Below are 16,999 nucleotides of genomic sequence, written 5' to 3' on the forward strand. Positions count from 1 at the left end.
CAATCAGGCCATAAAATTATATAAAAAAAATATATAAAAAAAAATCAAGAAAAAGCGCGGGAAACTTCGTTCATGGTAGACGTTTTTTTTCACGGCGGTGAAAATTTAATTTAATTTTACTAGTTAAAACGCAGACGATAAGCTGGTAGTTTTAATTTTTGTATTAAATGTAATCTTTATATCATATTTGTGTATAGTGTCATTGTGTAGTCGGTAAGTTTTTGTAAATATTGCACGAGCAAGCCCCCCGACCCAGGTCGGTCTTTTTGAATTTGAAAGAATTTGACAAAATGGATACGGATTGTTCGCTATCATCTCAGACAGGTGAAGGAAGTCGTAAACGAACACGTTATTTGCGCGTTTGTCGGCAGTGTACGAAAATTAAGAAAAAGAAAGGTAGTAGTTCTAGCGGTGATTACTGTCAGTACGAAAGCTTATGCAATGTAGAAGATGAGTCAATTTTAATCAAAAAGGTTACTTCTAAACCTATATCTCAATCCACGTCATCTCCACACTCGCAAAATAGTAATAATTCACATAACACATCCTCTCAATCATCAACATCTTACAATATGGAAAATTCAAATATCTCTCAAGACTCTAACGCGGGAAATTCAAAAAACACCACAGCTTCAGTAAACAATACGGCCTCCAGTTCGAGTGGCCGTACTGAATATGTTCCTACTGATGTTTCCCCTTATTTAATACATGTTCAAAGTATACAAAGTTCACCTGACGACGGGACCATTCTCCATCCTATAACATTTGGCATTTTTTTTAAAGCAGAACAAATTTAATAATATTATTCCCGGAAGTGTAAAGTGTTTAGGAAGAAACAGGTGCGTAGTTCAGATTAAAAAGGCGCCAATAATTTTCTTAACTGCAATCTTTTGGAAACGAAAAAGTTAAAAGCCTTCATTCCCACTTTCAGCGTCACAAGAATGGGTCTAGTTCGCGGGGTCCCTGTAGATTGTAGTGTAGAGGAAGTTCAACAAAATGTATCCGTACCTATAGGCTATAGGCTGCGGCAAAATACTTAAAATAAGACGTTTGAATCGCAAGGTGAAAATTAATGACTCGGTTTCTCGGAAACCCTCTGAAACAGTTGTAATTACATTTGATGGGCAGATTTAGAATAAGATTTAAGGATTTTACCTACTAAGACTACCTACCTAAGATTGCTAGATTTGTGAGCAGATGAGAGAAACACTGGAAGAGCTACACTTGTTATGTTGCGTACTCATAATCCGCCAAAGCGCCAATAGGAAGCGATGCTTGATTCCAAGAATGTGTTTCAAAACGAACATTTAAAATAGATTCCAAAGAAGTTTTAAAAGATTATCCAAATCACTTAAAAAATCTGTCCAGATTTTGCTATCGATGGCATATTGATCCTCTGCTACTGCATGCACAAGTAGATGCTTCATGTTAGCCAAAATAATAATAAAAATGTCCGTGTCGGAGCATTTTATTAAAACATGTTACTGTTATTTGGCATATTGCAAACATGGTAAACTACTCTTCATTTGCACCACAAGTAAACGTATACTACCATAAGGCCATATATTACTATACTCTATGCATAAGGCTGTAACGTATTTTTCAGACTAGCGGACTATCGAAAGTGTACGGCATTTATATTTTATTGAAGACTGTCTAAAGTATTAATAACCTGTGTTATTGCCATACAGATAAAAGTCACCGGAAAGTCACTCTTTTCTTTTACCCATTACGGATAAATTAATATCATCATCACTCACATTTCACACCATTTTACAAGAGACGGTGGTCCAAATTTTGCAGTGCGGCACTTGGGGATATCAACAACAAACGGATGAAACTAGTAACTACAGCAAACTAATCTAGAGCGTTGCTTGCACGTTTTGTTATCGTTAATAATGAAAATAATCGTAAATTACTTTCTATTACTATAGGTCATATAACATAATAATAATATAACACGCACATCTTCTAGTATACATTATCTACGATACTTAACTAAACTGTGGTTATAAAAAATAATAATGGCAACGTCATTGATAGTGTCAATAGTAGTGATAAAATAATTGTGATGTTGTCTTTGTAATTTGTCTTGACATATAGTCTTGACGTGACACATTCGGTTGTAAGTCCATGTCGAGCGCTCCGCGGTTAAAATGATTTCTTTTAGTATAAATTTGTTATTGTGTTCAATTTTGTGCATCTTAGTGAATACAAGTACACAACAAACAGTACACAGACGTTTCGAATACAAGTATTCTTTCAAACCACCGTACTTAGCACAAAAAGATGGATCGGTGCCGTTTTGGGAGTATGGCGGAAGTAAGTGTTGTTTTCTCTATATTTTGGCCATTTACCTTCACATTTTACATTGAATTGGATAATATATAAATAAATTTACAAGAATAATTCGTTATTTAAAATTGTTATTTCAATATTCGTGTAATTAACGCCGTGTTGTTACACGTCAGTGATATGTGTCAAATGAGAAAGAGAGCGCAATTGTATTTTGCTTAAGTGCGAAAGAGAGGTTGCTTGTCAAATCTTGCTTTACGTTCCACGACAGCAAAAATAAGTTTTGTTTCAAGTTTTTTGTAAAGGTTTTTATGAATTAAAATGTTATTGCCCCTTATTTAAAATGCCGTTGAACGGATGCTAATTTTTGAGTAAATATCTGCATACTCAAACAAATTTTTTTCAACAACACCCGATGATAGGACATAATAGACCGAATCGAAATTACTGGCATGTTGATTTATAGATTAATAGACATTTAATTATTTCGTCAAACTGGTTAGTTGACGGCCTTAATCGATTTTAAATAAATCAGTGGCGCTACAACCTCTTTAAGTCTTGGCCTCAGATTTCTGAATCTGTTTTCATGATCATTTTTAAATCAAATAGGCAAGTAGGTGATCCTTCACCATTCAAGCAAATGTTAAATGCGCACATAGAAAGAAAGACCATTGGTACACAGCCGGGGATCGAACCTACAACCTCAGCCCTGCGATTCTGTAACTCACTTTTCGAACTCACACAGCGGTTTTTGCATCGGCGGTCGCTCTGAAATCAGTCGTGTAGCAGTCATTTTATGATTTGGCATTCTGAAAAGGTGGGAGCTTGTAGTTTATTGTTTATCAGAATGCCAAATCATAAAATGACTGCTTCACAACTGATTTCAGAGCGACCGCCGATGCAAAAACCGCTGTGCGAGTTCGAAAAGTGAGTTACAGAATTGCAGGGCTGGTATGAAAGTCGCACTCTGAAGCCACTAGGCCAACACTGCTCCTTCGAATTGATTTTAAATAAGGCATTAATAATAACAGAACTGACATGGTAGGCAACCATAACAGTTGTCGGAAAATTGTTATAAAACAACTTCCCTACACAATTGTATTATCTTCATGTTAACGGTTCATTACATTCTGGCTATTTCTTGTAACATTTTATAATGTTATTAAATTATTCTGTAACATGATTTGTACTTTAAAAAAATTTTATTTTACATTGATTATTGGGAGAATGTTTTGGAAGATTTAAATAAACCTTTAATGACTGTAAATTTATTACATTATTTATATAATAATATAGCCTTTATATTCTGAAACTCTGTGGTCTATGATATATTTTCACTACAGTTTATCTCGCAGTTTGGTGTGTCTCTTGGAAAAGGCCTCCTCTAACCCTTTCCGCTGGTCATTATCTGTTACGACTCTTTGTAGCCTACTGTTACACACAATTACATTATTTACATAGGACTAAATGTGACTGCTACACTATTCCAGAAGAACATTATTCCACTTGTGTTTTCCAAGTCGCAATTACAATAAAGTATTTGAATTAATAGAGTTTTATTAAACATTATTGTAATAAGGAGTTTAATAAAAATGTAATATGTAAGCATTTGTAACAGGTAAAGGGTTATAAAAATTACAATCTATCCTAAATAAGGGCAAAGTTTGCTTCATAATTAACTTGTTATTAAAATAAGAATGGTGTCCATTAGGACTGTCCAATAACTTTAGATTAAGAATTTTCTTGAAGGAGTGTTAATTTTTGGTTCAACTAATGATGTGATGTGATGCTACTTAACATTCCCAGTTAAATTAATCCAAGTTTTTATAACAATAGATTTAGATTTACAAATTGATTAGGTTCCAATTCCAATTCCAGTTTAAACTTTAAACCATTACAATTCTCTGTATTCAGTAATTGTGGGGTGAGGAAAAATTCACTATGCACTTGTTTTGTATGACCTTATTGGGAGCCGCTTAAAATAAATTGATAATTTTAATAGCTTGTAAAACAAGATATACTGTGTTCAATGGCTACTTGGAGTTATCAAATTATTATCACATTTTAAAATTATCTACGCTTTAACTACTGTGGCATATCTTTAGATTATATTTTCATTATGCATATGTTACTTATGTATTATTAAAATGTATTTCATCACATTCCTTTCACCAAAATTGAAGCAGACTGTTGAATAATTTCTAATTTAACCATCTTCGCTATGATTGCAATGAAAAGACAATAACCAACCTGGTTTTCTCTAATAATACATTATAAACAGAAAGGTGTTGACCTTGTGGCTTGACTGGGAGGTCCTTTCCTTGATAATACCTTGTCAAATTTTCTTATTCAATACATTCTTTTGTATAATTTAACACTCGCTAGTGTGGTGAAGGAAAGCAAGCAGTGAGAAAACCTACTGATTACCTACACATTGGCTATTCATCACTCGTACTCATACTGTAACAATAGCGATATAGCTTTCCTAATAATGGGACTTTGTTGAGATTCTATTTGATATTATATTTGACATAATATACAGAGTAATTGCCTGATTGCAGGCTTAATTTTTTCCCGAAGGAGAAAGCAGATATCTCAGCAAGATCTCCATTTGCTACTGTCTTGTGGGTACTTTTGATCTGTCCTTTCTCTAGTACGTCCTGGATTTGGTCCAAAGCCTAACCATCCACCGTTGCCTTGTATATCCTTGTAGGTTGTATCTTTCGTCAGCATAAAATACATTTAAAGCATCTTAAGTGCTATTTATAGATATTTATTTATGATAATGTGTCGATTTTATTAAAAGCATTTTTGACTTTATTTAAATTAGATCTTAATTAAAAGAATCTCGAAATTCATGTTTTACGTTGACCGTGAACTCTGGTTGACTGATTCACAGGGAATGGAAGCCTGGGTGGCGTCAATTGTCACAGACTCTATTCATTCTTGAAAATACATAAATAAAACTTGTACTTTTGAACATGAAATTATTTCCCAGATACCAAAATGTCCTAAACTCGAGAGCTTTGAATTTATTTAGTGATAATTCTCTAATTTCGCTTGGGAGTTTGTTGTAAAAACGAATACAATTTCCATATATGGAGTGGTTTATCTTTTGGAGCCTGTTTGGTCATACACTCAAATAAGTTGTATTACGCGTATTATACTAGTGAAAGTCATCATTTGTTTAAAATCGTTTATATGTTATTGTACATACAACAAGGCTTCAAGAATATATTGACCAGATCTGTGCTGACTCCCTCGGAGAAACACAACAAATACCCCAAACAGCACGCTACTGCAGCACAAATATGGTTTGAACCTCTGTAGAAGGTTCAAAAGTAGAAGCTACCTCTGGGTCAGATTTTATTAATTTCCCTTTAACTTTTAACATATAATCAGTTCGTTTGTCAGACGGTTTACTTGATTCTTCATTCATTATTTTCCGAGTTCTACTTTATTCATGCTATTTTTTATTTTTGAACTTAAATATTGTGACTTTGCAATTTTGCAATCTTTTTTGAAATTATTTGAATACAACCTAACATATTCCCTAAATTCCACACTAGTGTTATATTGCTTTTCATCATACATTTCATATAATTTTAACCTTTTTCTGTGTAATTCATCATTTGCCCAGTCACAGAAACTTGTTTTCTCAGAGACCAAAAAAGTATTGTATAAAATATTAGAGGATAAGTTGTCACACAGAAATGGCATCCTATGCAATAATGCTTCTCTAAATCTGCCCAAACGGTCATTTGTAATAGGAGTTATCACAATTTTCTTCATTTTACATGTTTTTTGTTGGAAATTGGAATTCAATCCATTGACCAGTGTGGTCAGATTTAAATCTATTGAAAATACAAAGATTCAAAGGGGCTTTGTCACTAAACATATTATCTATACAAGTTGCAGTGCTGGCTGTTATTCTTGTGGGTGAATGAAATTGATTTATTAAATTGTATGAACGAAAAAGACTAAGTATGCGTATACTTGAATTAGAATGACAAAGTAAATCAACACACAATTAGCACTTTACTAATTTACACAATATCTCCACTAATACATTTTCAACATTATTATAGACACCTGATGGAGGACAATGCCAACAATTAATTGCTCCAGTTCCACACAGGAAATTTCAATAGTTAGTTCTACAAAGAGACATTTAAGTTTTTTATTAATTAGGATTAATGAGCCACCATGAATTGCATCTGTGGTTACAAAAATTAAACAAAACTTCATATTTTTTTAGAAAGTGCACTGTTATGCACAAAAAGTCTATTTTTTGACTATTCAAGAATAGTTCAATTTCTGATTCTTTATTTTTCATCCCGTTTATTTTGATGTACCACAATAATTTTTTTGGGAATGACTAATCACATATACTTACTTTATTACTGCAAGAGTGGTGCCCTGTTGTCTTATTATCTAATTTAAATAAATATTATTTGGAATTTCTCTCAAAGTCTTATAATCTAATGCTTGCTCAATAGATGCAAGGGGTCTAGCCAAATTCTTGGCTATCATCTCTATACAATATAATAGCTAAACAGCTATCTATCTGTCTTTTTAAGAAAGCAGGTAGGTAATAGTATCTACCCTTTGTGATAAAAAACTTTTTACTATAACTTTTGGTATCTATGACACAAAATTTTTCATAATACATTGCCAATGTATGCAATGTTTGATTAAGAATATATCTTGTGTCATTTTCTTCCTTAGGAAAGCTTTGGCTATAGGGTAATGTAAACATTATGATCCTCTTAGAGTCTAAACAACATAGTATTTCATAAAAGATCATTTTTGATAATATGATTTTACACAATGTTTTTAAAAGTGGCATTGGGATAGCAGCTGTTTATAAATGTTTGGCCATCATTTAATTGTACAATAGTACCCATGTCCTGACCCATTTCATTGGAATACATTAAATTCCTTTCTTTTGGCTTAATTTTTACCTTTCACCGAGTGTTTGTTGTGATGTCTGTGGTAATTGGAGACTGGGTTGGCTTTTATAATTGCAACTATAAGTTTTATTCTGCAAATGCTCATAACATGCTGCGGTGTAATTAGAAATTTAAAGCAGATCTTCCATCGCAGAAGAATATTTTTCTTCCATACATTGTCCATCTGTCCATATTTCTGTTTTTAAATCTAAAGTGTCAGTGTTTTTATTTTAATTTAACATGTTCAATTTCAATTAAATGCAAGTCAAGTTCATTTTGAAGTTGTGTGTTTTGAACTTTTACATTTTACATTTCTATATTGTTTTACTAGCTTCTGTGTCTTTTTAATGTATTTATTAATTTTTGATTAATAAATCCTGTCTTCAGAATGTTAGTGATAACCTAATGAACTTGTCAGTTGCGTCGGTGTCATCAATGAAATAATTTTCCTTAAGTTTGCATTTAAATAGGTGCACTTAGTTCACTAAAAAATCTTTTAAAAAAGGTGTTGGTCTAGTGGCTTCAGCGTGTTTCTCCTCCCAGAGGTCGAAGAACTTCGGCTGTGCACCAATAGACTTTTAATGCGCATTTAACATTCACTCGAACGACGAAAACATCGTGCGTCAGGCACAGGAGGCTGATCACCTACTTGCCTATTAGATAGAGAATCATGAAACAGATACCCATCTGAGGCCCAGACTTAAAAAAACGCCACAGGCTTTAATGCAGGGCAGTGCTCTTAAAGTATTTTTCCTTTCAGATGCAATAGCGTCGGGTGAGAGCGTGCGTCTTGCACAATCACTGCGAAGTCAAAAAGGAGCGATATGGACCAAGCAGCCCATCAACTTTGATTGGTGGGAAGTGGATGTTATGTTCAAGATCACTGGTCGAGGGCGTATTGGGGCTGATGGATTGGTAAGAAGCTGGATTTCGTTATACGTAACTCCAATTCTGTGAATTAGTCCAAGAATTAAAAAATAAACTTACGGGGTAGGAGAGGTCTTCAATAATGATCACGACCTATGTTCTGTGTTAAGGATGTTGACAGGACAGGTTTGACAAGATTTTGAAAACCAGAGGGACTATAGAACGTCTACAATAATTATAATAACCTGCCAAAACGCTTCTGTAGACAAGATGGCGTCTCTGTGACAAATGACGTTTGTCTATGTGTAGAAGAGTGCGACGCTATCTTGCGTTTTGGCGCATTGGCGGGTTCTTGAAGTTATGAATGTTAATTTTTGATATGTATAGATTTAATATTAACAATAATTTGTCTGTAACATTTGGCCAGTACCATTATATGGCTGTGAGGCATGGACTCAAGAAGACGCGTCAAAGGTTTTGAGATGTGGTGTTACCGTCGCATTCTTCCCGTCAGCTGGATCCAGAGAGTGACGAATGAAAGAGTCCTTGGAGGGATGACATGAAAGTTTGTGCAGACTGTTGAAATACGTAAAGTCGCAGCTCATAATGATGGGAAAATTCAAGGCAAGAGATGGGCTGGTAGAAGGAAATACTTCTTCCTTGTTGCGGAACGTATGGGAGTGCATCGGCATCACTTACCCAGGAGCTTTTTAGATTCGCGCAAGACCCGGCAATTCAAGTTGGTTACAGCCAACCTTTAACAAGAAAAAGCCACCAGAAGAAGAAGATCGAGAATGTTGTTCATTAATGTTCAGTAATGATGAAAATTGGTTTTCAGGCATTCTGGTACACGACCCAACGCGGTGATTACACGGGTGACGTTTTCGGTTCATCTGACAGGTGGAACGGTTTAGCTGTCATTTTCGACTCGTTTGACAATGACAATAAACACAATAACCCCTATATAATGGCAGTTTTGAATGACGGAACGAAAAACTTCGATCATAAGAGGTGACTAGTATTTAGCGTTTCTTTCTTTAGAAATAAGTCTTTTGTAATATCTGAGGTGGAAATGCGTTTGTCCAACCCCTGCCTTCGAAAGAAGCCCTGCCCACACCAGACTCTGCTATTCAGGGTCTGGGTGGCCACGTTAGAGGTTCCGGGGTCGTTCTAGGTCCGAGGTTGTGAACTTTGTGTAATGTTAAGTGATACCGCAGTCTAAACGATTAGGGTCTTAAGCCAGTTTTTTTACGACCTAGTCATGCTCATACAGAATAGGGGTATCGTGATTCGATCGCATGGTCTCAGAGATAAATGGCCTTTTTAAAGAACAGGGAGCTAACGGGAAGGAGGTTCATTTGATGTTAAGTGCCCATGGATATTGCCAGACGCTCAGTTGTGGAACGACGCACGTCGGGGTGATACGGCCTTTTTCCCGAAGGGGTAGGCAGAGGCCATGCATCTTCACTTGGCCATTAAATTCACCATGCTTGTGTCGTTGCACCATGTCAATTATGGTTACTTTTGACCTGTAACAGACTAACGGACAGCTTCTCAAATACTTTCTGGATTTGGTCCAAGCTCTCACAATGCAAAGTTGAACATTCTATACATATGCTAATTTTTCCAGTGATGGCTCAACCCAGCTGCTCTCGGGATGTCTTCGCGACTTCAGAAATAAACCGTTCCCCACCAGAGCGAGAATTGAGTACTATATGAACACGTTGACTGTCTACTTCCATAATGGTGAGTGGTTAGGAGTATTAAGTTGTAGGGGGTATCTCTGGATCTGAGACATATACAGCTGCACACGAATAAAAAGACTGTCGTGGTAGTCGGATTTGCAGTTTCTTTCTTATAAACGCTGTCTTAACGATGAGAGGTATGTTCTGGAGGTGGAGCTTAATAATGCCTTTTATTTCGTGAAACTCCAAAAGTGCTGGACGGAATTTATTCAGGTTTTCAGCAATATCTCGAATGTTTCACGAGGTTTAGGTGTTCAAGGTTTGCGGGTCAAGTAGTCGCTGGTAGTTAATATAATAGTTATTGTAATATATAGAATCAATTGAAAGGTCACTTTTACATTTTGTAATGGATTGAGAAGAGTTTTAAAACCTTTCGTAGACCCGGGATTAGTAGTTTATCTTTATAATAATCAAATTGGTTTAATTGGCGATAGAAAATGTCGCCTTTATTGTAAAAAAACAATTTTCTCTTCGGTTTGTAAACGTTTCAAAACAAAACAAAACACTTATGAAATGACGTCATTATAGTCGGTGGTGTTACTGTGACAGTGGACATTTGCTCAGAGGTTTTTTAATCGTGTCATTTGTATTAGGCCTAACAAACAACGAGGCGGACTACGAGCTCTGTTTCCGAGCGGAAAACGTTCAGTTACCGCGCGGCGGTTTCTTCGGTTTGTCAGCGGCCACCGGTGGATTGGCGGATGACCACGATGTGATTCACCTGCTGACCAGCTCGCTTCACAGTGCGCAGCAAGGTAAGTTAATACTTTGGGACAATAGATGGCGCTGTGTGTGATTAAAACGCGCTATCGTTTTAATTTGATTTATAACATACGATTCAAGCACGTTATACGTAATAAGCTTTCCATTCCAGGCGGTCAACAGATAACCAACGATGAGCAGCAGAAGCTCTCTCAAGAGTACCAGGAATATCAGAAGAAGCTGGAACAGCAGAAAGAAGACTATAGGAAAGAGCACCCCGATGAGGTAAGAAGATATAGGTTGTCAGTCGCATGGCCTAATAACAACCAGTGATTCTCAAACTCGCCTTTATAAACTAATCATGTCGAGATGCGGGGAATGCAAAGAGAAAATGTTTGGTGGTAATGGTCCACAACGTTCATCGTGCAAGCTGATTATGATCATGATATGACTTATCATCTATGATCTACTTATATTCTATTCGCATATTCTTATCCGATCTCTCTTTGTTCTTATGTTATTAGTGAAGGTAATAATAAACACGTATTGTTACTTTTTTAATATAGACTTTTCCAAAATTATTATAGGATTGAAAATGCATAAACTACAAAAAATTACCAAAATCATCTTATTAACAAATTACCTACCTTTAAGTGACCGCGTAACTCAATGCTACCTATGCATAATTTCGTATTGCTATCTTCTGTCCGCATTTCTCATATATATCTTGATTTGTGGGTATTACGAGTATATTTAATATATTATTACAGTACTACTTCACACATTAGTTCTCTGTCTTATTATAAAATTACAATATTTTTACGTCGTTATTTCGTTTTGTATATGTATGTATTGCTTAAAATTAATATACTAGAATAATAATAAATTGTAATTTTTGTTAAATAATATGTTCTACATGCAATATTCTTGTTCTTATTACTACATAAAAACTGCAGTTACTTACATAAGCTTGCTGTTTTTAAACAATACTTTTATTAACTGTATTAACGTGATGTTGCATTTTCTTAAACATTTATTTGATAATTTTTTATATAATGCTTATAATTTTGTTTTTGGCTTATGTCGTCGTAACATAAAAATCTTTAAAAATGTTGTTATTAATTTTTATATTCACGCACATAACGACTACAGGCGAAGTAGTCATCGGAAGAAATATATTTATTAGCTATTACTAAATTAATTTAATAATGTTCACGTGGATACTCACATCTACCGGCTGCCATCTAATACTAAAAAAGGTAACAATGCTTTATATATAACACATATACTTTTATATATTGTTATCGTTTAACGGATTACTGTAAAATGGGTGTGTACACCCATTCTCAGGGCACGTGTCAAGATTATTGAGAGAGTGCTTCCATGAATACATTAAGCAGAACAGAATGTCGATAATAACTAATCCTAAACATTTTTGGTCTTACATTAAAAGTAAAAAACTTAACCACACCTTTCCGAAAACTATGAATTACTGCAGCGAAACAGCCAACAATGGTGAAGGTATCGCTAATTTTTTTGTTAAATACTTTAAGTCTACGTATCGCATTGATAATTTCAACAATCCATGTACTACCGTTACTACCCCATCACAACAAGCTCAAATCAGTGCCTCCAATATCTCCACAGTCGAAATACAACCTAAAAAAATATCAGTACTGCTGATAAAACTATTCTTAACGAAGTGTGCTGATAATTTGTCGAAACCACTATCTAATTTAATTTCTCCATATGCAAAGGTCTAGTGCCTAACATATGGAAAGCAGCTTTCATTACTCCTGTTCATAAATAAGGCAATAAATGTGATATTGAAAATTACCGACCAATTTCTAAACTCTCATTGCCAAGATCTTTGAAAAAATTGTATATCAGCAGGTGTATGCAGCTGTAAAGCCTCAGCTCACCAGTGAACAACACGGGTTTTTATAAAATCGATCTACGGTCTCAAACCGTATTAATGCCAATGAATACATATCGAGTGGCATGGATCAGCGAGCGCAGGTCGACGTCGTCTACACGGATTACAGCAAATGTTTTGATCATGACATTATGCTTAACAAGTTGACATCCATGGGTATACACGGCGACCTGTTTCGCTGGTTCAAGTCAAGCGGTCGTTTTACAATGATATACATCTAATTGGATGTCTATTCCCCAGGGCTTCTGATTAGGACCCCTCTTATTTATACTATTTGTGAACGATATACTATCATGTTTTAAGTATTCTAAAATATTGCTATATGCGGACGATATGAAAATTATGAAATTAATATCAACCAGGATACATTAGACCTTCAGGAAGATTTAAATCGATTTGAGGATTACTGTCTTCGTAACAAGTTGGACTTGAATGTCTCGAAATGCTTTTGTATGACATTCACTAGGAAAAGTAATAAAATCAATACAACATACAAGCTTAAAAATTCTGCCTTAGAGGCTGTCGATGTCATTAGGGATCTCGGAGTTTTGCATGATGTTAAGTTATTATTTGATATACATATAGATAGTATTGTACGGAAAGCAACCAAAATGCTTGAGTTTTATTTTAAGAACATCATCTAGTTTTACCCAAGTCAAGACATTGAAAATTCTATATTGTTCGTATGTTAAAAGCAACTTAGAGTATGCATTGCAAATTTGAAACCGTCAGTATGCTATTTACAATAATCGAATCGAAAATATTCAAAGTTTTTCTAAACACCTGCAATACAAAGACAAAATTTTACTGCCTTCTTGTTATATGAAAAAAAAAACTATAGGCGGAAACATACTACCAAAACGCGCCGCCACACCACGCCATCCGACGCATGTCAGTACTTATCAATCCCATATATTTAATATGGTCAGATGCACATAGACAACACGCCAAGTGATCACACGCGGTAACATCCAATCGATTTGGATCGGCGTGTTGTGGATGTTGTGATGATGACGTCATGCGTCAATGCTTTCGAGTTTTTGACACGAATGTTAATTTATATACTTAGATATTTTTGGATTTATTTGGCGAAATGAACGACGAACAATTAATTGAGTTGGTGAAACAATATTCTGTTTTATATGACATGAGATTACCTCAATACAAGGACAAAAACAGGGAGTTAGGATGTTGTTAGTTAATACAAATAACCTGCTAATCAATTCAGTTTATTAGAAAAATACAGGGTGGGCCAGAAAGATTTGCGAATTTGAAAAAAATATTTAAAAAAAACTAAATACAATACACAAAAATTTTTATTTCAATTAAAATAGACATCTGGGAAATTTATTTCTTAAAAATAACATCATCCAGGTGTGCACCATTGCGCTGCAAACATTCCTCGAATCTGAACCTCAAATTGGTAAAAACTTGCTGGCACATTGCGCGGGGAATAAATCAGCTAAATGACTTTTGAATTTGCAAGCGTGTCGTGGTGTCGCGTGTTGGTAATGTGCACGATGGACATCGGGTGTCGACACGACACGTCGCGTCGCGTTTTAGTAGTATGTTTCCGCCTTATATGTGAAGATTTGTAATTGGCCCACAATGTTATATATATATATATATATATAAATCTATATAAATCTATTTATGTATTGTGCTGTGAATCTTCTAAATAAATAAATAAAAAAATGTTTTATAATTTACATAATAAATAGAATGTTCTAGAAAATACTTTTTAATGGATGTTCAGATGCGAGACAAAGACGAGATGGAGGATTGGTTCGAGTCGGACGGTCAGAGGGAGTTGAGGCAGATCTTCCAGTCCCTGACTCATATACAGGATGTCACCAGGGAGTTGCATAAGAAAGTTGATGAGGTAAGTTGGGAAGTTAAGTAAGCGGGTAAGTTATGAAGTAAGTCGGTTGGAAAGTCTTATTATACTTATATTTGAATTATGAAGGAATTTCTTGAAGGAACCAAGGTTGCTTAGGAATATCACCATAATTGTTTTAGTCTAATCTATGGCATTCAGCAAGCATTTGATACTCTTTACAAGGCGTACTATAATCAACTTCAATGGCGTGATAAAGCAAAGTTGACTTAAAATTAACTTATTCAAATTTCATCATTTCTTGTCCATCCATATTCAGGTGATCGGCAAGCAGGTGAACTCTCTCTCGATGTTGTCGGCTGTCTACACTCAGTCGCAGGGACAGCCCGCGCAGGCGCAACCCGGACAGGCCGTGCAGGTAATATTTAATAGCGCATATAGGGCCGTAACTATGTCAGATAGTTGGCAGCTTTACGACAGTCCTCGACTATTTAGAATAATTGAGAGTGGGCTGTTTGGCGGCCCATCACAAGAAGGTGCAATTGAGGGTGTGTTCCTTCAGTCTGGTTAGAGCTGCACCTGAACTTATATAATATCTTATTTTGGGACCTTAAATAGAAGATAATAATTGAATGAATTTTCCAGATGCCCCAATTCCCAATTACGCGCCACGACTGGGACGTCTTCACGTCCAACAACCAATTGATGATTCAAACGGTGTCGGAGCTTAAGTGAGTCTGTTTGATGATTATCCAAAAAACTATCATTAAATCGGTACTTTTAATATTATATTTTTAGAAGTTCAGAATGAGGTTTAGTAAATAGCGAGTTTATAAGACCATTGAAAAAAAAAACGTTAAAATTAATCGGTCTTTATTCAAGAAAATATCGAAAGTTCAGAAATTAAGATCACGCAATAGGTAAAAATTGACTTTTTAAAATTAGTTTTATAAAATGACAAAAACCGGTACAAATCGATTTTTGATTTGGAATCATAATCGAGATTTCCAAAAACTTAACTAAAATCACGCAATCGGTAATTGGTTTTCGATTCAAAGCACAGCAATTGCCCAAATCGAGATGGTAAATTAAAACATAATATAACTGTAATGTTTCAGGGCATTCGTAGTAGAAGTGAATCGCAAAACCGACACCCTACTGACGACCGGGGGCGGCGGTGGGGGCAACGGGGTCAACCCCCAATTCCTCAACGAACTCCGGGACAACGTCCATCAAGTCAAGAATAGTCTGGCAGGAGTCGCACAAAGGTTAGTTTTTCTTACAACTGGTCACATTTTCATAAGTATATTATAAATCATATCATTTACAAAATTAAAATAAAATTCGCCATCAGTCAATCTGTTTCCGGGTTTATATTTTGACGTTTTAATTAAAAATTTCCCAAAGCAAGATGGCGTCGCACCAGTCTCTATGACGTGCCTAACAGTAAACATTGCAAACAACCAGCCAGTGACATATTCATAAAATTTCTCTTAAAGTTTTTCTTCGGGTGAACAACAATATCCACATTCCAAATTCAAAAAACAAACTTTTTATCCATAGAGTTTGATGAGAAAGAATTTGTTTCCCGCCTTTATTATTACATAATTATGTTTTCTTTGGTGATTAAAAAATTAAATAATCGCAGTGCAAATAAATTTATTTTGTATATTAAAATTGTTTGTTCAATTATAGAATGTCATCTCCGATGCAATCGATAAACTGTCCATCGGTCACATGTGTCTCAACGGGAATGCTGCTTGTGATCATAAGTGGACAACTTTTGGTCTTGTTCCTATATCAGTGGTACAAGTGAGTTGACTTTTATACTGGAAACTTGTGACCGAGTTATTTGTATAGATTTAAGATAATGTATGTTTGTCAACTAATTACTCGGGAACTAAAAAGATGTTTGATTAAGTAATTTCAATACATATATAGGGGAGTTCAAGTTACATTGAAATTGGTTTAGCATTTTTATTTAATATTGATTTCATTATTTGTATTATCAACATTTAGTTTGTTTTACGTAACCTATCAATCTAATGTCAAGTGTCATCTGTCAAATTTAAAGTTAGGAGCCAAACGCCAGTAGTGCCTGATTTCTAATGTACAGCGCTGGTAAGCTCCGTCTTCGATGTCCGGCGAAACAATTTCTATTGAACGACAGATAAGGAATATTTTTTTTATAATGATGAGATGGTAAAACTGTATTTTTTGCATTTAAACAACTTTTGACATTTATGTGAAGTTGATATTATGTTATCTTTGGTTTAACTAATTTTAGGCAGTTGACACAGGTGAATAACTGTTTTATTTTTATTTTTCAGGGAAAGGAAAGAAGCTCAAGCGAAGAAGTTCTTCTAAGTATGTTTTCGAGATTTGGTTGAAAAAGTTTTGTTTAAAATTTACAAATTCAGAGTGAGTCGAGATGTAAGATAATGTATGCTTTTATATTTGTTAGATGTAAATGTATAAATAAAATAATATTTTTAACTCATTGTTTTATTTTTAAACATACCGAGAAACACGTGTGTAGAGGGATTCTCCCAACACACCAATTATATATTTGAAATGCAGATTTAATATAAAGTTAGATTGCCAAGGAATTGGCAGTAGAAGTGGGGAAGGGGGTAGGGAACAGGTAATAGAAGTGCCTACAAAG

The 16,999-nt window shown here is 34.9% G+C and overlaps 1 protein-coding gene across 1 annotated transcript; it reads left to right on the plus strand.

The window, feature by feature from the left end:
* Positions 1 to 2,085: 2,085 nt before the first annotated feature.
* Positions 2,086 to 16,830, plus strand: LOC125062318 (protein ERGIC-53). The gene is made up of 12 exons (XM_047668147.1): positions 2,086 to 2,322; positions 8,008 to 8,162; positions 8,953 to 9,125; positions 9,745 to 9,860; positions 10,453 to 10,614; positions 10,734 to 10,846; positions 14,254 to 14,379; positions 14,654 to 14,752; positions 14,980 to 15,065; positions 15,453 to 15,602; positions 16,030 to 16,146; positions 16,665 to 16,830. Exons 1-12 carry the CDS (start codon positions 2,157 to 2,159, stop codon positions 16,699 to 16,701), a joined length of 1,500 nt encoding a protein of 499 aa, XP_047524103.1. The 5' UTR covers positions 2,086 to 2,156; the 3' UTR covers positions 16,702 to 16,830.
* The last annotated feature ends 169 nt before the right edge of the window (positions 16,831 to 16,999 follow it).

The sequence above is a fragment of the Pieris napi genome, chromosome Z, assembly GCF_905475465.1.
Source record: "Pieris napi chromosome Z, ilPieNapi1.2, whole genome shotgun sequence".
In the NCBI taxonomy this organism is placed as follows: Eukaryota; Metazoa; Arthropoda; class Insecta; order Lepidoptera; family Pieridae; genus Pieris; species Pieris napi.